Here is a 22,536-nt window from a genome sequence, read left to right as displayed (position 1 = left end):
CCACAGAGATGAGTCCTCCTTGACTCAAGCTTCTGGGACTGTCACTGGAACAAAATTACAAAACGGAAATAATCAGGTCTTTGGCTTTTTGTAAAACACTGCATACTGATTATATTAAACTGTTTGATTTTGGGGGGGGGGGGGGGGGGGGGGGGGGCAGGTTTTGTTTGTTTTTTGTTTTTTTACCTGAAGACAATACACTTTACACAGTAAATATTAACTGTATCTGAATGTACAGTATGTAACCAACCTGATCTTTATATGCACTGTGTGTTCATTTCTATGGTTCATTCAGATTCCATGGCTTGTCAATGTTTTGTTTTGTTGCTCTTTCAAAAATTCACGTTGATGTGATAGAACTATTGGTTTTGCTAAATGTCATGCCAGCTTAATGTCACGTCTCAGAAAATTAGCAAGGTTTTCCCTTCTTCATCCAGATAGCTGTGACGACAGTGTTTGAAAATATACTTCACATAGCAATTTAGCTGCAATTATTCTCTTGTTTTGCAACCTTTCTCAACACTTAGGTATGAGGATTAAATGTCACTTTTTATTATATTTCAGAAGCATGGAGACAGGCGTTTGAATACAGATTCACTAACCATGAATCAATAATGACTTTAGGATTTGGTGTTTGTGTCCTTGAAAAATAAATAGGTGGAAGAATATTCCTTTTTTTCTTAGCAGTGTCATAGCTGAATAGGAACAGAAAACAAACTTTGATGTCCTTTCCTGAACTCTTTAGATTTCTCCTCTCAGAACACAAACTGTTTATCAAAAAGATTAACATATTAGGATATATCCAGACATTATGTATTTATCTTAATAACTTAGATTTTAGCCCTAACATACTATATAAAGCCCCAAATGAGTGAAATGATGTGAGGCAAATGACTGCTTCAGAAATAAGCAACGAAACTCAAAAAATAATTTTATATGCAGCTTTTTTTTTTACAGTTTTGAAGAGACATAGAAGAAAAGCCAATACATTGTGAGACAAAGAAATCAGTGTCAAAGGTCATCAGGTTTTGGATAAGAATGCCATAACCTTTCCGTTATGAGACCATTTGATAAATTCTCCTTTTGACATTTTCTTCCCATTACTACTAAGACCAGAAGTCTGATGGAACATTGGGTAATCATAACTGAAACAAACCCCAAGCTTCACACTGGGGTATTAGCATTTTCCTCAATCACCATTGATTTAATCTATTATAGTAATCATCCTCTAATGCCAGAGCAGATCCCCCAGCTGGTTAGACTGAGTAGGAAGCAGCTCAGCTGGTTGTTTTCCTTCTGAAATGAGGCTACATCCTCAGGACACAGGCCTCCCTATGATCAGCCTTCTTTTTGAAAGGCTTTAGCATTAGTATTGCATATGGCATGCTATGATACTGTTTGTTCTGAAAAATCAAAGAATTTTTTGCCTGCTTATCAAAACTACAAAAGATCAGAAAAGGCTGCATTTCAATGAAATTTAAAAACATGCCTTTCTTGACAACCAGATCCTGTATTCATTAATCCTCCATATACCAATTTTATTTGGTTTGTGATTATTTGAAAGTGAATTGGAAGGGAAGCCATTTTAGCTTATGTAGTCCAGATGGATTTTTACTCGCACAGATATGACCATGCGACCATGAATCACGCACTGCGGTTTGTCCAAATCAAACAATTTTTCAGTAAAGAGGTTGCATGAGACACCCTGTGAATGGTGATGTTCAAATACGAAAGGACATGTAGGACCAAATGTGAACCACCTCTACAGCTCAAATCTACATCTGCTACTCAATTTCACACATGGAGATCAAAAGATCCTCCACTGGTTGCAGGACAACACGCAGACACACAGAAATTGTCTGACTCTATATGCAACCAGATGAAATCTGAAAATATGTTTAACTGCATCTTATTGAGGAATAAAAATATTTTATTTTACTTGAAGCTAGAATGGGGTCGATTTATTTGTGTTTTTTATGCTTGCTGATTCTGACAAACAACCAGAGGAACAAGAGAAACTGATGAAGAGTACAAAGTTCAAACAGAATTGATTTTCATGTTCATTAGTGGAGCATTTTTTGATTTATGATTTTAGTACCACTTAATGTTAGATAGGATTACCAATTGGCTGCAATACATTAAATATTAATCTGGCTATATAGGTCTACTTTAAATATTCAGAAATTGGACAAAAGCATAAAAAAGCACGTCCTAGAGGAGTAGTTAAAACACAAACTACTGAGATAAATTAATCTTTGGTTTTTTTTAATCCTTGTTTAAATAATTTAGTAGTTAAATTATTTGCTTTGTAAAGATTCAAATGGCAACAGACTCATTTACGAGACTTTACTGTTTTGGTACTCCAGTTGGCAGACTTGTAGTGGCAAAGATGCAGCATTTAGGCCACCCTCTTAATGAATGATTTGTACATTCAAATTTGATTTCCATCAGTCCTACTAATTTGCCATAAAGCACTGCACACTAAAGCTACCCTTAACAGACTCTTTTTGCAGTTGTGTCAGTGCAAACTCACAGTGGTGACTGAAAGCAAACCCACTGAATGTAATGTATAAATGGGCAATATAAATGATTGGATAATTGACAACATTATGATTAAACTATTTAACAGTCATATCTTTCTCCACTGATCCTGCTACATTAAGTGCTACAAACTTCAGTAGCAACAAAGAACAGACTGGTACAAAACTGATCACTGAAATCTCTCAAAATTTGGTTTGAGCCAGGTCTGATTAAGTTGTGCAAATACGCTGAGAACCAAAAGTATTTTTCCCCAATTACAAGAATAGTGTCCCAGATGTCTTCAAGCCCCTCTGAATCGTACTAGCCAGTCATATTCTGTGAGGTGTCTGATAAACTCTTTTCTAAGTTGCCTGTCAGTTGTGAGTGCACGGAAGTATTATAGTGTGTTTCACCACCTGTCCTTTTAGCACCAATCAGCTGTCTCCTGGATACCATGTCATGTATGACTCTAGATGGCTCTAAATAAAGACTCCAGTAGTTGAACAAACATGTGCAATCGACAAAATGCTGAACCGGAGAATAGATTTGACATCATGTGCTACTGTTGGGAAAATACCATATCACATTATAGGATGAATCAGAACATAGAATGAGCGCTTTTCTTGCTGCTGTTGTTGTTGTAGCCAATATGCAGTGCTTATTAACAGACATGAAACATCCAAGTTACTGTAAATGTCTAAAATACTAGTTCTCTACATCTTTTATTAAAAACAAAGTACATTTGTATTGGTTACTGACAAAAATTGATATTAATTTTTCATCATTGCCAAGCAATTTGACTACATGTGTTGGAAACTTCACAAAATGGAATACAAATAATATTCTTTTTAACAATTCAGTAACAATCTATTTACTGTGGCGGATAGAGTTGTTCCAAGATGCTGACATTAAAATGTAATATTCTACATGAGTATAAAGATTTATTTTATTTTTAGACTGTAGATCTACAGTATACCACAAATGCATGTCCAGGTTGTGTTTTTCTAACATGTTTCCTGACTCAGAACACGCTCCACTCGCTGGGTCCCATAAGCAGTTGTGTAGTCAGAAGGCGTAACAAAGACATGTAAATTAGGACTTTGAATGACACGCTGTGGGGACTTCAGCTGATCTCTATGGGGTTCTCAGTAACTATGCTTTTATGACGCAATTGAGCCATTCAATCTCACACCCTACAGCCCCCAGAATAGATTTTACCCCCACTGACACCTTGTCAGGCCTCTCTCTCTCTCTCTCTCTCTCTCTCTCTCTCTCTCTCTCTCTCTCTCTCTGGATGCTTATGAAAAAAATGTATGTTAAAAAATTCTGACATCTCATCATTGATCATTACATCAAAACAAACCCGTGTTCACACACAGGCTGCTCATGATGTTTGCTTAATTTATTGAGCAAACATCAGGGCACTGAGCCTGAACTACTGTAAGGTTTTAAAAGTAAATTTGCCTCAAAACACTGTTTAGCATGTAATGGGTAATTGGATTTGTAGACTTGACTGTTTTGTTATAGTAATTCTGGTTGATAACCTTGTAATGGCAAAGAGGGAGTATTCAGGCCACTCTTTAACAACTAAAATAATAAACTGAATTAAACTATATCTTAAAAAAATTTTTTTAAAAAAAGTGCATGTACCAAAGCTTGGGATCTGAAAATTGATTAGATTGCCCTGACCAAAACAACCTGACATTCAGGTGGAACTACCAATGATGGCTTAATATCTAAAATCAATGTCTATTTTGGACATTCTGTGCTGTAGTTTTGTATAGATGTGCTACAGCAATGCCTTGACACAAACCAATCTTTTGATACTCAACTCATCAGTTTTTCTATTCCTCAAACAAACAAACTCTCTGATATTATTTGATATATTAATAATCTTATATAACCACACCACAGAGCTTTGTAACATGAAAAGCCTCGAAAAAATGTAAGCACTGTGTGTATGAATCAAAATTCTAATGTAATTTGCAAGGTATTGTGCATTCAAACATGAATGGCATATAGTTCTTTGATTATGCCGCATGTAAAATTAGAATAGTAACTACATTAAACCTGGGCACAAATAGCAACTCCTGCAAAGAATAAATGTCATGAATTTCATTATACACCAGATAAGTACAATGACATTTCTATGACATATCAACATGTTCATGATCCACAGTAAGTGCAGAGCAGGGCATACAATGAAATGGCTAAAACCAAAGACAAGGAGTTAATGTAATGACTGGAACACACAGCTGCAAATTAGACTTCACACCAATCGACATTTCACACAGAGTGCCTTTTCAAAAGAGGCTCTGTAGCCCTTTGTTGCTGCTATTGTGCAACTGAGGCAATTTTACCCTGAAGCATTTAAAATTTAAGACTTTTCCATTGTGTAGATATAATTTAAACAGTGAATCTCACTTGGGATCTCTAATCATGCTATCATTACCTCATCTCCCAGTCTCCATCTTCTCATTTTGCAGTAACTACAAATGCCTCTCTCACAGGTGGAAATGGGAACCAAGTATAAAGAAATTGGTTGTTTTATTTTTTTTTCCTTTTTTTCCTCTTGTTTAGAGACAACACTTGGTTCAGCGTTTGCAGAAAGCAGAAAAGTGCTTGGTAAGCCAAATGGTTTTACACTGATCAAAAGCGTATCACATCTGGTTAAGGGAGAGCATTGAGGTTCTGCTTACTGACGATTTACAGAGGCTCAGTTTCATCATATGTCACCGTTTGAGTTTGTTTGTCCGCTTACTTGTGCTTTCATTAGTGTAACTGAGTTTCTTGAGTAGTTTCTTCAGAGTTTTTGAGGAATCATAGGTGTCTGAAACTGTACCCTAATGTATCCTAACCTGTAAATACTCCAGAAAAACAGGTTTGTTCGTAAACGGCGTCAGACGCAGTAATACTACTGCGGTAAGAGAATAATTTGTCTCGCGTTGTCACCGTGTCACTGAACACTTCATCAAAATAGGTTCTGGCACAGAATGACGTAAAGTGATTCGCTGACTGTAGCAAATTTTTTGTTTAATTAAATTTTGTTTTGACCATGTGAGTAACCAATTACCATCCAAACTTAATTCTTTGAGACAAATTCGAACACAAAACCTGAGACATCACAATAAATTATAACACTTCATAATTCACTGACACTTCACTGACACTTTGAAATAACTTTAATTTGTAAAAACTATCCGGACACAATCTACAATTCCAGTTGTTTTATTGAGAGGTTTAGACGATACAAGGCGTAGTGAAATTGCCTATTTCATTATATTTACCATCATCTAGTGATTAATTGAACACACATACATTATCTTCTCGTCTTGTTGATTGTTTCTTGTCTGTTTATTATTTGTAGTCTGGCTGTTTTTAAATGTCGACAGCAACTAAAAGTCGACTGTGCAAAACAGGCTGATCAATGTATTAGTCGTATTGATCACACAGAATTCAGTCCTAAATCGACTCTCTAATAGAACGATGCGCGACCATACAAAGGTCTAACTAATATTGATTCCACCGCGCCACCTACTGGTGGAAGTTACAACAACAATGTTCACGGTGCTCCCCACAATCAGCTGACGAGCTGCGGTCGTGCCGTCAATGTCTCCACCATCCGTCTTAGAATCGAGATAAGAGACTGGCGAAGAGAAGACTAAAATGGCTGAGTGAGGATGAGATTGCCTAGCTCTGTTCTAGTGTCGGTTTCTTTATTTACGGCCGAGACTACGGCTGCTCTCTATCTTAGTTCTACATACCGCTCTGCAGGGGACAAAATCTGGCAAGGCTTCACGCTTCTCTTTACGCTTGTCCCCTCTGTCCTGGTCCAGCTCACCCTAATATTTATTCACCGAGACCTCAGCAGGGATAGACCGCTCGTGCTCCTTCTCCACATACTGCAGCTCGGACCGATAATCAGGTAGGATACGAATGGTTGATTCACTGATGTGTTATGGATAAAACCGATGAAACAGCGTTTGCTTTCGGCCTGAGCAGCTTTTGTAGTTTGGGGGGATTTTCAGTAAATGTTTTGATTAGTCCTCACAACCGGATGAAGATTCCAGTCCTGCCCTTTTCAACGGAAATAAACAAACATGTTTGTTGTCAGAGGGATTTGTTCGATTATAAAGCAGCCTCAGCTTAATGGCAAATCACAGTGATGGCAAATAGCAATTTGCCGTTTTGCCAAATGAATGGGCTAACATGAATAAACCTAAATGTATCACTAAAAGACTTGTAATCTGTCCTTTTTTAAGCAATGACAAACTGCATTTTCCTACAGGAATAACGTGTAGGAAATCAACATGTGTAGAGACGAATGTCATTCGAAAGCATTGTTTACTTGGTGATCAAAAATGTCTGTGTCACGACTTAGTGTCCCAGACATGCCAAGAAGGAATCGACCATGCGATCCCTACAGTTACGAATCTGAGGTCCTTTCTGTCATATGAACTGGTTAGGAATCTGTTGATCACGTGGCCTTCTGATCTGACGAACTCAGCACAGAAAAAGCATAGCAACAACAACGACAAAAAATGTTAAGCAGTTAACATTCATTCCAGCTACTCATAACACACTTGTCTTGAAGTTATTAGGGCAGTAAGCTGAGCCCTGAAAGGTAGCTGAGTGATTAAATTAAAAGCTTCATCTCCCATGCGTGTTTCCTCCTACGACACCCCACGACCAAAAATAGTGCTTGACTCCTGCGATTGATGGCCCTCGTGTCAGTAAACATGTCACAGTAACTGCTCTCAACTGTCAGGCAAAGCTGTGCGCATAACTGAGCCCTTACAATGCATTCAAGTGATACATTTTGCCTTTCTGCCTTGAAATTTGGTAGCTCACCCTGTGCTGGCCTCATTACATAAAGCAAGCCTCTGTTTCAGTTAGTGTGTCATCCATAATTTATTAATTTCATTGAACATTTCACGGTAAGTTCTCAGAGTAGGCCAAAACAGCTGGCCAGTATATAAGATGCAGAATCAACAGATGCAGAGGGATTTAACTGAAAACAGACATTAGCATTAAACAAAAAACAGTGGTTTTGAGGTGTTATGGCCCCATGTAATTTCTCAGACGGCAACTGCAATCTAAGCTTGGCAAGGCATAAAATGCAGACTGCGGAGGCAGACTGCCCTCAGCATTTTAAATGAGCTGGATCGGCACTTTGCCCAACTTAGGAGCCTTGGTCTCCATTTGATACTCCTTATTCAGGGCAGTAGACCCACAATGGCATTTTCTAACACAGGGAGAACTGTGGTTACAGGTGCCTAGATGCCTTCTGTATTTATGGGAGCGCGGGGAAGATCGAAGAGCCATATGTCACCATCACCCGGAAGAAGCAGATGCCCAAAGGTGGCCTATCGGAGGAGGTGGAGCAGGAAGTTGGGCAGGCAGAGGGGAAGCTGTTTACACACCGTGCTGCCTTTGCCCGTACCTCTGTCATTCAGGCCTTCTTGGGCTCCGCCCCTCAGCTGACCCTGCAGCTCTACATATGTGTGTTGCAACAGGGAGTGTCCATTGGGAGAGGTATTATGCACTATACATTTTGTAAAGGGTACTAGAATCCATACTATGCATCTCCTTAAAACATTCGGATAGCAAAAAATGCAATTATGGTATTAAGGGCTATTCATGTATACAGACTTCTGATACTGTCTGAATAGTTCAAAGCGGATTTCAAATTAAGCAGGGCATGTTTGAGAGGAACACCAAATTTTGCCTATCGTTCCTTTAGTACGGTGGGTTTTTGCATGTAGAAGAAGTCCCATAACAAATGAGTGGGACTTGATGACAGTTTATTAGCAAATACAAGGAGTCAAAGAAATCTGCTGTATGATAACACAGAACACTGCACACAAGGGAAACTTCAGTTCAGTGTCTCATAAACACACCCTAACAGTGAATGTGAGAAAGAGTGGTGTTATAGTTGCTATTATCTGCTGCATATTTATGGCACATCCTTGTGGAGGTCAAACACGACATTAAACCAGAGCCCGAATGAAAGTAATGTACCAATGGAAAGCTAAATCTAGAACAATTGTCACTCTGACAGAGACAGATTTTTCTCCATTCACTCCAGTGCCACCACCAAGCTATATTTAAATATTCAAAACTGTGAAACTGAAGTAAAATTTGAAAACATTTGGCACTTATGAAATTAATTAAATCAAAGTGTTATTACCTTAATTATAAATCAAAGTAAATAATACCCTAACAGAATATCTGAGGGCTTTAATAGTATGCTGACTTTAGTCAATAAGAATGACAACAGCAGCAAAGAAAACATACAAGCGCACAATAATAGTGCTAAAAATAATTTACAGTTACACACAGGTGTCGGTGAGCGTATGTGTATGCAAAACTGGGTAGGAAAAATGTGTGTGCGTGCGTATGAGTGAGTTTGTGGGTGCGTGTAGAAGGAAATGTAGAGACTCTCGATCTCTTTATAGATGCCACCAAGGCAACAGCAACATTCAGAGAGAACTGTAGACAGAACAGTAAAAAAAAGCTTCAAAGTAGAAAGTGTCCTCAGCAGCAAAACAGGAAGAACAGGAAGCTGAAAATCCTTTTGCTATTAAACCGATATCTAAAACACCATTTTGCTAAGAGGTTTACTGAACTTTAAACCAAGTGCTGTCACACAGAGGAAAAATGTATCATAATTCCTAAAGGCAGTATATGCAGTAGAGGCAGGTAAGCCTCAACATACTGCAGTCTGTGGAACTCAATCATGACCATACTACTTACCGAATGGTACACTCTTTATAGTCTGTCATAGATATACTCTTTGCTTGAGTACTTTACTGACTAACCAGGCTTTGAGTGGAACAGAGAGCGTTCTCTGTTTGGTTTGCAGTAATCCATGGTGTAAGGTGAAGGTGTTGCCAGAACTGTAGAACTGTCTTGGAAAGACATGCATGCCAGATGGAGGATCAGTCTTTGCAGTGCCAAGGATTAAGATAAGGAGAATGGCAGCTGACTCTGGATCAGCAAATTTAGCCTGATCTGACAAAAGCATTATTTGGGGGGGATTGAATTTGGAATTGACTGCGGGGCGCAGCTCTCCTTTGCTAAAAGATCTACAGTAATTGTGTCGAAATGTCATACATCCAAAGAGCCAACGTGTCTTGGGTCTGATTTACAAAATAAATTTATGTAATTGTTTTCCTCTGAGTTTTGGGGCTTCGATCAAACTGGGGCTTATGTTTGTTTTCCTCTTCTCAGGCACCCTCATGGTGATTTCTCTGCTGTCCATAGTGTATGGTGCACTGCGCTGCAACATCCTCGCCATTAAAATCCGCTACGATGATTATGAGGTGGACGTCCGGCCGGTAGCTTACCTGTGCATCTTCTTGTGGCGAAGCTTTGAGATCGCCACACGCGTGGTGGTGTTGGTTCTCTTTAGCTCTGTGCTACAGATATGGGTCCTCCCTGTCGTTCTCATCAACTTCTTGATTTTCTTCCTTTACCCGTGGGTGTTGTTCTGGCGTAGCTGCTCGCCCTTTCCAGAGAACATTGAGAAGACGTTAACGCGTGTGGGCACCACCATTGTCCTCTGCCTCCTGACGTTTCTGTACGCCGGCATCAACATGTTCTGCTGGTCCGCTGTGCAGCTGAAGCTCTACGATCCGGATCTTATCAACAAGTCACACAGCTGGTACCATGTTGCTGGCTACTATACGCTGCGCTTTCTGGAGAACACCACACTAACACTGCTCTGGTATGTCTACCAGACCGATTTTTACCGCTTTGTGGATGTGCCCGTTTTGGCCTTGCTCTTGCTGGTGGGCTATACCATTGCCATTTTCTTTATGCTGCTTTTCTACCAGTTTTGCCACCCCTGCAGGCAGCTGTTCTCCTCCAGCGTGGCCCAAGGCTTGTGGGAGTGTTGTGGCTCAGTTTGCCTGCTTTGTGGACCCTACTCCCAAGCAGAGCCAATCCAACCCAAAGCCTCTCTAGAACAGCCCAACCTCTCAGACAAAGAGGTAGGGGATGACCCAGCCAGCAACACTAACGGGGACATCAGCCAGAGTTTGTCCAGCAATCCCTGAGCTTCACAGCAAAGCACATCAGAACAAGTGCCCCTTACAGAAAAGCTTGACAGCCAATGAAACATTGCTCTTTGCCTTGTTATACTGTGGTGGAATGTGCAAGGAACCTTCCTCTGACTTGAGTTTGAGGTTGACTCTCTGTCAGGCTTTGAGGTTTCAATCAGTCTGACTCTTGTGGCATGGTTCATTGAAGTAACTACCCAGAATGCATGTGAAACCTTTAACCCAAGACATGAAATTATGAAATTGCTGCTTCCGTCTTGTGATGTTGAAGTTCTGTCTCAGTGTTTGTTCGTTTATTGTTGTGCAGTTTACTCCTTTAAAATAGCTGCATTATTTCAATATTAATTTTTATTTAAAGATTGTATTTGCAGATGTTTTAAGAAAATGTATTTCATTTTCACTCTCCGGAGAGCATTGCTCTCCGGAAGTGTACCATATAACATAAAGCCTCTCAGGTTTATTCTTCAGTTTTTCTGAGTTACCTCTGAAAATGAACTATGATTTACTGGTAACCTAGCAAAGATTTCTTTACTGTTGAGTGGGCCAAAGCCAGTAATGACTTCCAGATCCTCACTGGTTGATCTTAATAAGAAGTGAAAGTGAAGTTACAGTCTTTGACAACACCTTTTATTGCCTATGTTTCTTTACTTGGTAAAAACATGCAGCATGTGATATTATGATGTTTATAATCTTTGATGTTTGGCATATGTCAGGTTTTTTTTTTTTTTTTGCAAAATGTATATTTTAACAATTTACTTTATCTCCTTCCCTTTTACACTCACATTTTGCACTTATTGCACTTGCATTTTGATGAGAAAAGAACCACATTTTGCACAAGATGATTGTTATGTATTTTGTTAAGAGAGGGGTAAAGTTGTAATCGTAAATGTGTGAGGAGCTGCAGATGATTGTACTGTACCTAAATTCTGCTGCCTCCTTGTGGTTAAAGATGTTACATAAATTCAGTCATCTTACTGAAGGTTGCCCGCATAGAAAAAAAAAAAAAGTCAAAATCTCATAAGAATCATCTCACCACTTTGGAATGATTCCTAGCAAATACAGATTTTACTTTCAGCGTTTTTCATCCGCAAGCAAAACCTGTAATAAAGATTACATTTCAAACATGAAACGTGACCACGTTGTTCGTTTCATTTCCTATACTGAGAACTGTTGCCATGAACTTCTCATTTTTGGGTCAATTGCACAGAGCAAATCTTATGAATATTTGTGCGGTGCACTGATGCAAGTATACAAGTTACTATATATAGAGGAAAATGAAGACATAAAATGTGTGTCGATAAATCTTTTGTAATCACATCATATGATCAACGAATAGACATGTGTCAGTTACCAGACTGAATATTAGCTTTGGAAACGTGTCTATGTTTATTTAACATAACCATTTGTAGACCTACTCTCACAGCTCTTCAAACTCTTTTGTTAAAGACAACATATTATTTGTATATAATGATAACACTAACGGCATATTGTTAATGAACCTGAAGCACTCTTCTTCCTGTTTAAAACTTACACGTTCCTTTGAGCACATCCTTGCCACTCAAGGACACATGCAAACACAGTCACACATACATCCTCCAAATGTAACACACCCTCTTTGGTATAGGTCCGTCCCCTTGTGTGACTGTGAGGTGCTGATGGGATGCCAGTTTTGACTGACATTTCCTGATTTGACCTTCTGTCATATATACCAAGCCCACTCTCGAGACGCACTAATACACGTACACATACACACTTGGTTAGTCTCCCATTCGCATTCACAATGGGCAACTTTGCAGCCAATGAGGGTCTCTCCGTCTTTGTCATCGTGAGTTTTTGCAGTTCTGACTGTTTTAGATTTCTCAATTTTAAACATGCTACAACAAACAAACTTCTGTGACTAAACCCACCTTCTTCTTTTTTTTCTTTGCCCGGCAGCTGGTGTGGCTCGGGATCAATGCTTTTCTCTTTGTTCATTTCTACATGGCTTTCCTCACAGAAAGGTTTTTCTACACTAGGGTCATACTTGGGGTAAGAAAAAACCAGGCTCTTCTTCTTTTACTATGTCTTTCAACCAGTTATATACAAAACTGAATGTAATATTGTAGTCCTGGATGTATGCTTTTAAAACTTTTATATTGCACTGCAAAATGTGGCTCACATTTTATTTGTACTAAGAACTGATGGGATGGAAAACCCTCAGGAAGTGAAATTCTATGTTTAAACTGTAATTGAACTTAACTCTTTCAACATCATTGGCAATATTACTTTTCAATATCATGTGCAATAATTACTATTAACCATTTGGCACTGATTTATTACTCTATTGTTTTTTATTCTTATGTTGTTGTAATTTTTTTGAGCAAGCTCAAGCACAAGAATTTCCTTCGGGATGAATAAAGTTCTTTCTTATCTTGTCTTATCTTATCTTATCTTATCTTATGTTATCTTATCTTATCTTATCTTATTTTAACTGTATTTCAACAGATATGAGTCACGACCAAGTGCAGCCCAGCTGTGAGAGCTGAAAGTATAATTGACTGGAAGTGAAAGTATTTCACATTCTGTCTGTGACCTGTATGTCCTTTCCTTCCTCTCTCATCTCATCTCATCTCATCTCACCTCTCTCTCTCTCTCTCTCTCTCTCTGTCTCTCTCTCTCTCTTTCTCTACCCTGTCTCTAGCATGCTCTGTCTTGGGCCAGGGCTCCAGCTGCTTGCCTAAACTTTAACTGCATGTTGATCCTTCTGCCTGTGTGCCGCAACCTGCTGTCCTTCCTGCGTGGTTCCATTCAGGTGAGAGAAGGAGAGGGAAATTTATAGTCTTGAAGAAAACACAATATCAAGACCAATCAGTGATCACTTTTCAGATTGGGAAGTGTATAGTTTCACATACACTTTGTCTTCATACAGTACTGTAGTCGCACTGCTGCTCGACAACTTGACAGAAACCTCACCTTCCACAAACTGGTGGCATACATGATAGCATTTCACACAGGTAATAATATCTTAATATCATTATCTGAATGCATCCCTAGCATACTAATACTGTATATTACATCCCCTTACAGCCCATCACAATAAAGAACACACCATGTACATCTATTTTGAACATTATCATTTTATTTTGATGTCAAATGGTTTAAAGGGCCATTTAGCTTAGAATAATTTATAACTTACCAAAGAGTTCATATGATTTACTGAAGAGCTTATTCAGAATGATATCATTGATTCTGAAATCTATTTCAGCTATTCATATCATCGCTCACCTCTTCAACTTTGAGCGGTTCATGGAAGCCCAGATCAATGCCAACACTAGCTACCTGCCGTACGTGCTCTCCCAGATTGGTAACGGGGACAACAAATCCTTTTTGAACCCTATCAGAAGCAATGAAACTGTGAGTGCAAAAAAGACTTCTGCCCTTTACCGACAGTATTTGTGTAGGAGTGACCGCCCACAATTATGCAGAGGCACAGGAACTCTCATCACTGTTCTGTGAAGAATCATAAGCTTTCCATGTTGTGTCACTGTGCAGATGACTGATGATACTAATGACTTTTCACTGAAAATAACACTTGACAGGAAGTTCACCATGGCCACAAAAAATCGAGTGCTTATTTAGATTGCAACTCACTATTATGTATGTTATACAGTTCATTGTTGTCTATGAGGAATGTTGTGGTTTTAACTATGTTAAGTACAAATAGCCCAAAATAACAGCCACAAAAGAAGCGCCAGTTGACCTAACATATGTGTCATATCTGAAATATCAAAAATCTGTTCAGCCCAGTGCTTTTTCGTTCAGCCCATTTTAAAATTCTTTCTGCTATCTAGAAGGCTGATTTTTAAAATAATTTGAAATACTATGTTTGAAGGGTTTATGGACAAAATCACTGATGGATTTTTTTTTCTTTTGATTCCTTATTATATTACAGAGTCAGACTTATGTGATGTTTACAACCATTGCCGGACTGACAGGAGTGGCGATTACGCTGGCTCTGATCCTCATTATTACCTCATCCATGGAGGTCATCAGGAGGTCATATTTTGAAGTGTTCTGGTACACTCATCACCTCTTTGTCATCTTCTTCATTGGTCTGGTCCTTCATGGAGTTGGGTGAGTATGAAACAAAATGCAAAACTCAGCCATGTTAAAGCAATATACTCAGCATACATACTCAGTACCTCAAGACAGTCTTCATGTCATGGGATTGACATTATGGCTGCTGATTTATTATATTGTTAATATACTGTTCATTGAATCTTGAAGTTATCACTGAATTGGCTCCAGGGTAACTTCACAGCACAAATGAACTTAACTCACTTAGCACGACTGGACATTTCTATCCAGAGGGAGGGACTGTAGAGAATTTTGGCTTAATCTGATGGCTTCTGTATCAATCTGATGACAGCAGTAAATGTACTTGAGTTGATCTTGTGTTGTGATAGGCGAATCGTACGAGGCCAAACCCCTGACAGCCTAAAGAAACACAACGTGACAGAATGTGCCGATCAGTTTGAGACATGGGGACAAAATGGAACCCACTGTCCTGAACCAGAATTTGCTGGAAACCCTCCAAAGGTGACCATTCAGATCTTCTCTCATGAACACATCGATGTCAAATCATGACAGAAACAATGAATGGATTAAAAGTTTCAATGGCTTTTTTTTAGACGTGGTATTGGGTGGTGGCACCTATGTTTCTCTACTTATGCGAGAGGCTGGTGCGATTCTACCGCTCCCAGCAGAAAGTGGTCATTACGAAGGTGAGTTTAAATGATGTTTTCACCACAAGCCAACACATACATGGGAGCAGAAGTAAGATCTTCTACCTTCTGTTTCACTTCCTTTCTGTTTGCAGCACATCACGAAAGATGTGTCATGAAATATGGTATCAGTTATATAATTATATTTTACTATTAAAACTAGTGAAATAAAGGAATGACTCAATTTATATTATATTACAACTGAACTGGCTGAACTGCTTCTGTGAATGTAAAGGTTCGGTCCCGTCCTCATTTAGCCACTGCCTATGTTTTGCACCTTCACAGGTTGTGATGCACCCATCCAAAACACTAGAGCTACAAATGAAGCGAAAGGGATTTAAGATGGAGGTGGGACAGTATGTCTTCCTACAGTGTCCCTCTGTCTCTCAACTGGAATGGCACCCCTTCACGTTGACCTCCGCTCCAGAGGAGGACCACTTCAGTGTCCACATCCGTATAGTGGGAGACTGGACACAGGGACTCTATACAGCCTGTGGAGGAGACAAAACTGAGGTCCAAGAAGCCTGGAAATTGCCCAAGTATGTGAAACTACACAGAGTAACAATGATAGCAACAGCAAATAGGCTCAACAATAGTTTGGTTTTATTCTTTGTCGTGTCTGGACTATCTGTCACATTTGGTGCTTTCAGCGCTGTGGAGCCTTTTTGTACACCAGTAAGAGAAGGGAAATTGGATGTATGGATGAGAAAAGGGGATGTGGAACAACAGTTTTCATTGTCATATTGTGTGAGAAGGAAGTGACTGCACGCAGGGAGATACAGTATTTATGCAGATTTTCATGTTGGTTAAGAAAAACAAAAAAGTGGAATTTTCAGATTTCGCAATGTCACGCTTTAGGTCACATTAGGTTGAGTTAAGTTAGGAGAAACACTACTGTCAAGGAATTTTCTTTTTTTTAAAAAAAAAATAGATTGCTTTACAAAAAAAAAAACGACTGTACAAAACACACATATTTTAAAGAAGTTGCACCACGCCTCACAAACTACGAAAGTACAACACATAACTAATGAAGAAATTCATACATCTATTTAACCGGACTGGTGTTTAGGTAAAAATAAATACTCAAATCAGTTACAAAGCTGCATTTTTACGCAACCCAACTTTAACTGCTGTTAACTATAAATCTTACCACAGTTTTTCACAATTTCAAAACTGTCACAGTTTTTTCTACAGAAATTTTCAAACCGAGAAATAATAAAATGCTTTTGCCATGATGGATTCTTAAGCGAGCTACAGTGTGGCAGTATAATAAATGTAGATGTAGAAATAGAGATTTATGGTCATATTTAGTCAACACCCTTCAAAACATCTCCCTTGTTGATAAAAACACTACTTGTTTTCTGAGTTTTCTCTGTTCTGGTTGTCTGCAGAATGGCAGTGGATGGTCCTTTTGGTACGGCCAGTGAGGATGTCTTTCGCTATGAGGTTGTTATGCTCGTGGGTGCAGGCATTGGAGTGACCCCATTTGCATCTATTCTCAAGTCTGTCTGGTATAAGCATGTCCAGGAAAACCAAAATGTGTTCACCAAGAAGGTGAGTCACAGACAACAGCCCCATGGTTCTAGGGCAGCTTATGGTTAGGAAAGTATTTTGAATCTTCATTCAAAGATACATCAAACAACATTTATGGGGTTGCGTTTACTCCAAAGTGTATTTTCATATGCTCAACTCCATATTTCAAATGGAATTTTAATCCGGATTTCATGCATTTGCTTTTAAAAGATTAATGGTTGAATCTATTTGTGAAGGACATTATAATGGCTGTAAATTGCATATGTGGATTATGAATTTGCTGAAAGATTTTACCCCCTCATATCTGCAGATCTACTTCTATTGGCTGTGTCCAGAGACACAGGCATTTGAGTGGTTTGCTGACTTGCTGCAGAGCCTGGAGGGACAGATGACGGAGAAAGGCATGAGTGACTTCCTCAGTTACAATATCTATCTGACCCGCTGGAAGGACGCAGAGGTTAGCCACAGTCTGTAGCAATCTTTAGCAAGTATGAACACAGAAGAAATGAATGGGGGCAGGGAAAAATAGTTACAGAAAGTGGTTTATATAGTGACAGATCGACCAAAGCACATAAAATCCCAAATAAGATACGTCATATCTTTACAATTACATGATTTTCTCTTTTTTGTTGCAATCGAAAAAAAAAATATTATTTATTCAGAATGTCTTGTGACATGTGAGTAGGGAACAGTTTCAATAAGCCAGAACTACTGAAATCTTTCATTACAGGCTGCACATTTCAGAGTTCACCATGAGGCAGAAAATGACCCCATTACTGGCCTGAAGCAGAAGACTCTGTATGGAAAACCCAACTGGGACAACGAGTTTAGCACCATCGCAACCAAACATCCAAGGTACATGAACAGGTTGGCAGCAGCAAATTCAGTATGGTAATTAAGGAGTAGAGCATTGACCATATATATGTGGTTTTTTCCCTTCTCTTCTATCTCTTCTTCTACCAATCTCAGATCTAAAGTAGGCGTGTTCCTGTGTGGACCTACTGCATTGGCTAAAGCATTGGAGAAGCAATGCCTGAGTCACTCTGAGGCCGAAGTTAAATTCATATTTAACAAAGAAAACTTCTGAACAGCTCTGCCCACTGGGAAATACAATGTGAAAGTGACTATGCAACTTGAGCATAGTCATAAATCTGCTTATCTACATTTCTGTTAACTTTCTTTATCTTTAATCCAATGAAATCTCAATATTCAAGGGTGTTTTTTTTTTTTTGGCTGCCACTGTAACCAATTTACAAGGACCTCTAATCTAAAGTCAAAGATCTCTACATACCTGCATACACTAGATACAATCTATGTGTACTTTAAGGACAACTTCTCTATCTGTGTATAACTTCTCTGTTGCCCTTATTGTGGCTCCTCTGATTTTCAACCCTATTGTGAAATCTTCAAAGGGGATTTTCATTTTTGCAGAAATACATGAAGAAATAGCTTGCTGGTTGATTGCAACATTGGCAACTCTTTGAATTCCCATTCTGTACATGAAAAAACCCACTGCTTTCAAAAGACTGCTTCCTCTTTTACATTCCACACGTGTTAACTTTGCTACTAAGTCATTGTAATAAACTAATTCAATCATTGTAAAAGTACAGTACTTCTGATCTCATCATGTTCTCTTTTTGTTACATGTGGAGTAGTGATTTGCTGACAAGCAACAAACTGTCCATTACTAGAAGTACATTTTTCAAAGGTTACAAATAAGCAATTTGATGAGCAACACTGAAGATGTTGATGAGAGATATTTATGCAAGAAATGTAAGATATTTGCAATATTCTACCCAGTGAGATACACTTTTGAGAACATGTTTACATATGAAGTAGCTCAGTACTTGTTTAGTTTATTCATGATCTTTTTCACTCCTTCTCATGATGAATAACTTGAGAGGGTACTATACACAGGAACCTTTTATGTATTCACACTTTTATACTGACTGGTTTATGATACGTCAGAAATGGGATTTCTTTCTTTATTTCAAGCTGGCTCACACAAAACACACTCAAAAAGCAAACATAATTAGCAACCAAGTGTATTGAAATAGGGATTTACTGCCATCTTTGCACATTTGTACAGTGTACACTAAACCAGTGTTGGTCTAATGTCAGAATTTGGAATATTACCAAGGAAAAGTTTTATTCAGTTTTCCCATTTTTGCACGCCGTGGAAAATAATTGTTGATTGTTAGATTCTGGAAACTCGTTTATCACAGTCAACTGAATACATCAAAACCACACTGACAGGGTTTTTTTTTTTTTAAGTATAAATGTAATGGGGGTGTTCTCATTGTCATGATGTCATTCATATACCACAAAAAAACCCTTTAATAAAAACAACCAAATCCATTCCTCACATATAATACTTATTTACTATCCGTTCTACATAAAGCACCTTCACAGGCAAAAAGGAATGGCAGCTATAGTTACAATGTGCTAGTATTACATACAAGCAATAATCATAATAATAATATATAAAGTTTATAATGAGTGCACAAATCAGTATGGCCATTCAGGATTAAGCAACAGTTCCTTAAGTCTGTGGAATGATGTTGCTCTATATGAGATATTCGCCACCATTTAGATTTTTGTACAGAAAGTTTTTGAAAGATTTTGAGTCTGTGCATGTGTTGGTCTCAGGTGTGTGAAGGCAGATTTTGCCTTCTTTAGAGGGCTATGGCGACAGCAAACACACTGACAACACAGTACATAGTGCGATTCTCCCATCTCACAGTGCAGCTTCCTGAAAAGAAACACATCCAACATATCAGACAAAGATCACATGAATCAACTACATTCATATGTTAATGAAATCTCTGGACATGTCTTAATGTTCAATCGATTTGAAATGGATGGATAAATCAATGAAATGTCAAAGAGGCCTACATAGAAGGCACAGCTATGGGGTCATTACAGTGTTTTTAAATCTACAGTTCACTCAGGCTGTAGTCAATTTGATGTTTCAATAGTACTGACTTGGGATCAGTCAAATGTAACGTCTCTTACCGTCCGTAGCGGTGTCCCAGTAACAAGAGTTTGCTGTATGAAGGCCTGCACCACTCTTCTGCATGACAGCACAATTGACTAAACAGGGCAATTCAAACACAAGTCAGCCATCATTCAGCAGCATGAGCCACAAACAGGCACTTAAAACAGAGATTTTAAAACATCATACCCATGTACTTGTAAGGCTTCCCCTGTTTAACCAGCTGAGTGAGAGAGTGTTCTACAATGTTAGCCGTCCACTGGTTGACTTTATTCTGACTGTAGTCCTCTCCTCCAATAATACTCTCAATGCACTGAGGAAAAGATAATGATACACAATCATAAAAATCAATACTGTGTGCATAGAGTCTCGTCACACACACACACACACACACACACACAAAAAAAGCAAGAAACAGAGGCACATGTGAGGCATGAGATATCTCCCGCACAATATGCTCCATTCTCCTCTCAGCAACTTAGAAAGCGCCCATTGAGACCTGGGCTCTGACGTTACCATTTAGGGGGGCAGGGATGTCAACGGGCACAAAACTGTATATTTCTAAACAATCTCTGTGGTTTACAACAATATAGACCATTATTACCTCTTTCACGGAATTACTTGCTTCATCGGGATTGAAGGAAACCTATGATGTAATGATAAAAAGATAAGGAGAGGTGATTATAAACACATTGTTCTAACGACTGCTACACAATCCCCGAGTCCACACACGCATTTTGGTAATCTACTCAAAATAAAGCGACAGCTCTGTAACTAATGACGTCTTCACAGGTCTAACAATGAGAAAGGAAAAAGATTAGTTTGACCGGCTAAAGAACACTATTTGACCACACCCAGAAAACCATCAAACAAAACGTACAACCATTTCTCGCAAAAACACACCAAGATATGTTAAAAATGTTGCGTTGTTAAGTGACAGTGATGTTGCTCCTCAGCAAGTCCTTCTTCTCGCTGACAAGTCAGCTAGCAGTTCACTAAACTACGTTTCTTCACTGGCTTAGTGAACGTAGAGAGAACCTAATAGTCAGCAAGCCCTTTATCTCTGCTGGTACTGAGAGCCAAGACAAGTAAGTAAAAACGGATTCAAACAAATCGCGGTGAGAGTTTAAATGTTACTTACCTCGTCTCCAGGATGGAACTCTTCCATCTTTCCCTAATGAAAATAATAAAAATGTAGCTTACGAACCAAGTCAACTCGATTTACAACAATGAAACACAACAGCAGTGGTTCCGGTTCCTGCGGCCTGCTGTCAGTCGACGACACTTTGACTGGAAGACAACCCGCTACAGAGCCTCACATTATTTGGGCATTGCCATCTAGCGGTAAAAGGACACACGCGCGCACGAAGAAATAATACTGTGTCCAACATAAAGACCAGGACATGTCCCTGAATATACAGCTTATATATGGAAAATTATCTTCAAATAATTAATGAAAAATTAAGTTTATCCTCAGTCGTATCACTTTGCTATGAATTGCAATTGAACTGATTGATCAGAGACATCAACTCACTTGTTTTACTTGAATCACACAAGGAATTCAAAACAAAGAGTGAAATAAACAACACAGACCTTTGACAATATACTTTGTTGCTTCACAAAACACATAAAAGATTTTCAACATAAAGTGCATGTGTGCTATGATAACATTGCAACCAATATAAATAATTTTTCAAATAATAAAATTCATATTTTACATGTGACAGAATAACACAGACGGTAATGACATCTGATTATTACATTCATAAAACGTCAAACAAAAACAACAACAAGACCGCAAATATAACTGGGTAAATGACAGTTAAGAAGTTTCATAGAAAAAAATGTATATGTAGTGATACAAAACATGGTGTTTTAATAAATATAACTCATCCAGTTAAGTGTTAGTGGTCATTACAAAAGTTTCCTTTGCAGCAAAAGGCACAAGTTAAGTTAATCCCAGTAGTTCTTTATATTCAGAAGTACCGGGGAGTCACAGCAGAATGCAGGCTGCAGAGCGAGATCGATTGATCCCTGGGCCTTGAGTAGTTGTGTGGGGCTCGCCGCTGGAGCCCTTCTCTGTGTCTCCTCCTCCTGCGAGTGCGGGGGGACCATCAGCAGATGATCTGTCCGCCCTGTTGCTTTCTGAGAGGGCTTCACCCTTTTCCTCAGGCCCCCGGTCTTTGGTAGAGAACCTCCTCCTGAAAAGAGATATCTGAAAACAGCCAATAGAGTCAAAATTATACTTTAAATGATTGGTATCAAGATATTTATCAAGAAGCACCTCTGAGTACAAATCTGTTCAAAATGTACACCTTTTTCCATTATCATTCAATGATTTGATTTTACCTTGCCATTGGTCCCAAAAAGACTTTTAGATCTTCCATCTCTGACGCCATCGTCCGATTGTGATTTCTCTTCTTGGGAACTGGTATTTCCTTTCTCTTGAGAATCTACACAAAAGAAAAGCAAAAATTATTCTGACAAAATTAAACACATTGATGCATGCAAAAGGTACAAATTAAATGTAATTCATCTATACATCTATCTTTCAATCCATTTTAATCCACAGTGCAGTTATATTTTATTATTCGTGTTTTTTGGGGGGGTTTTTCAAACGAGCAAGTCTCTGTTTAAAACTAATAGTTAAAATCACCTTTAA

The 22,536-nt window shown here is 38.7% G+C and overlaps 3 protein-coding genes across 3 annotated transcripts; 2 read left to right on the top strand and 1 right to left on the bottom strand.

Annotated features, from left to right (window-relative positions):
* The first annotated feature begins 6,200 nt into the window (after positions 1-6,200).
* On the top strand, positions 6,201-10,580 carry xk (X-linked Kx blood group (McLeod syndrome)). Its single transcript, XM_030772104.1, has 3 exons — positions 6,201-6,445; positions 7,793-8,055; positions 9,754-10,580. The coding sequence occupies exons 1-3, from the start codon at positions 6,201-6,203 to the stop codon at positions 10,578-10,580; spliced, it is 1,335 nt and encodes a 444-aa protein (XP_030627964.1).
* Positions 10,581-12,348: 1,768 nt separating this feature from the next.
* cybb (cytochrome b-245, beta polypeptide (chronic granulomatous disease)) lies at positions 12,349-17,966 on the top strand. Its single transcript, XM_030771560.1, has 13 exons — positions 12,349-12,408; positions 12,519-12,611; positions 13,264-13,374; positions 13,492-13,576; positions 13,828-13,976; positions 14,515-14,696; positions 15,029-15,161; positions 15,254-15,346; positions 15,632-15,885; positions 16,738-16,900; positions 17,190-17,336; positions 17,610-17,734; positions 17,849-17,966. Exons 1-13 carry the CDS (start codon positions 12,364-12,366, stop codon positions 17,964-17,966), a joined length of 1,698 nt encoding a protein of 565 aa, XP_030627420.1. The 5' UTR covers positions 12,349-12,363.
* An 848-nt stretch (positions 17,967-18,814) lies between these two features.
* On the bottom strand, positions 18,815-21,122 carry dynlt3 (dynein light chain Tctex-type 3). Its single transcript, XM_030771610.1, has 5 exons — positions 21,016-21,122; positions 20,479-20,520; positions 20,064-20,187; positions 19,895-19,972; positions 18,815-19,631 (listed from the first exon to the last, which is right to left on the bottom strand). Exons 1-5 carry the CDS (start codon positions 21,040-21,042, stop codon positions 19,555-19,557), a joined length of 348 nt encoding a protein of 115 aa, XP_030627470.1. The 5' UTR covers positions 21,043-21,122; the 3' UTR covers positions 18,815-19,554.
* Positions 21,123-22,536: the final 1,414 nt, after the last annotated feature.

This window comes from Chanos chanos, chromosome 4, assembly GCF_902362185.1.
Source record: "Chanos chanos chromosome 4, fChaCha1.1, whole genome shotgun sequence".
Classification (NCBI taxonomy): domain Eukaryota; kingdom Metazoa; phylum Chordata; class Actinopteri; order Gonorynchiformes; family Chanidae; genus Chanos; species Chanos chanos.
The sequence above is the reverse complement of the archived record's forward strand: the minus strand, read 5'-3'. Positions and strand labels throughout refer to the sequence as shown.

Excerpts from the sequence above, each read along its gene's own strand:
- xk (XM_030772104.1), top strand. The coding sequence starts at position 6,201 with ATGAGATTGCCTAGCTCTGTTCTAGTGTCGGTTTCTTTATTTACGGCC. Across the intron at positions 6,446-7,792 it reads CAGCTCGGACCGATAATCAG|GTGCCTAGATGCCTTCTGTA; the intron begins GTAGGATACGAA and ends CTGTGGTTACAG. Across the intron at positions 8,056-9,753 it reads GGGAGTGTCCATTGGGAGAG|GCACCCTCATGGTGATTTCT; the intron begins GTATTATGCACT and ends TCCTCTTCTCAG.
- cybb (XM_030771560.1), top strand. The coding sequence starts at position 12,364 with ATGGGCAACTTTGCAGCCAATGAGGGTCTCTCCGTCTTTGTCATC. Across the intron at positions 14,697-15,028 it reads CTGGTCCTTCATGGAGTTGG|GCGAATCGTACGAGGCCAAA; the intron begins GTGAGTATGAAA and ends GTGTTGTGATAG. Across the intron at positions 17,735-17,848 it reads ATCGCAACCAAACATCCAAG|ATCTAAAGTAGGCGTGTTCC; the intron begins GTACATGAACAG and ends TACCAATCTCAG.
- dynlt3 (XM_030771610.1), bottom strand. The coding sequence starts at position 21,042 with ATGGAAGAGTTCCATCCTGGAGACGAG. Across the intron at positions 20,188-20,478 it reads CAAGTAATTCCGTGAAAGAG|TGCATTGAGAGTATTATTGG; the intron begins GTAATAATGGTC and ends TCTTTTCCTCAG. Across the intron at positions 19,632-19,894 it reads CTGGGACACCGCTACGGACG|GAAGCTGCACTGTGAGATGG; the intron begins GTAAGAGACGTT and ends GTTTCTTTTCAG.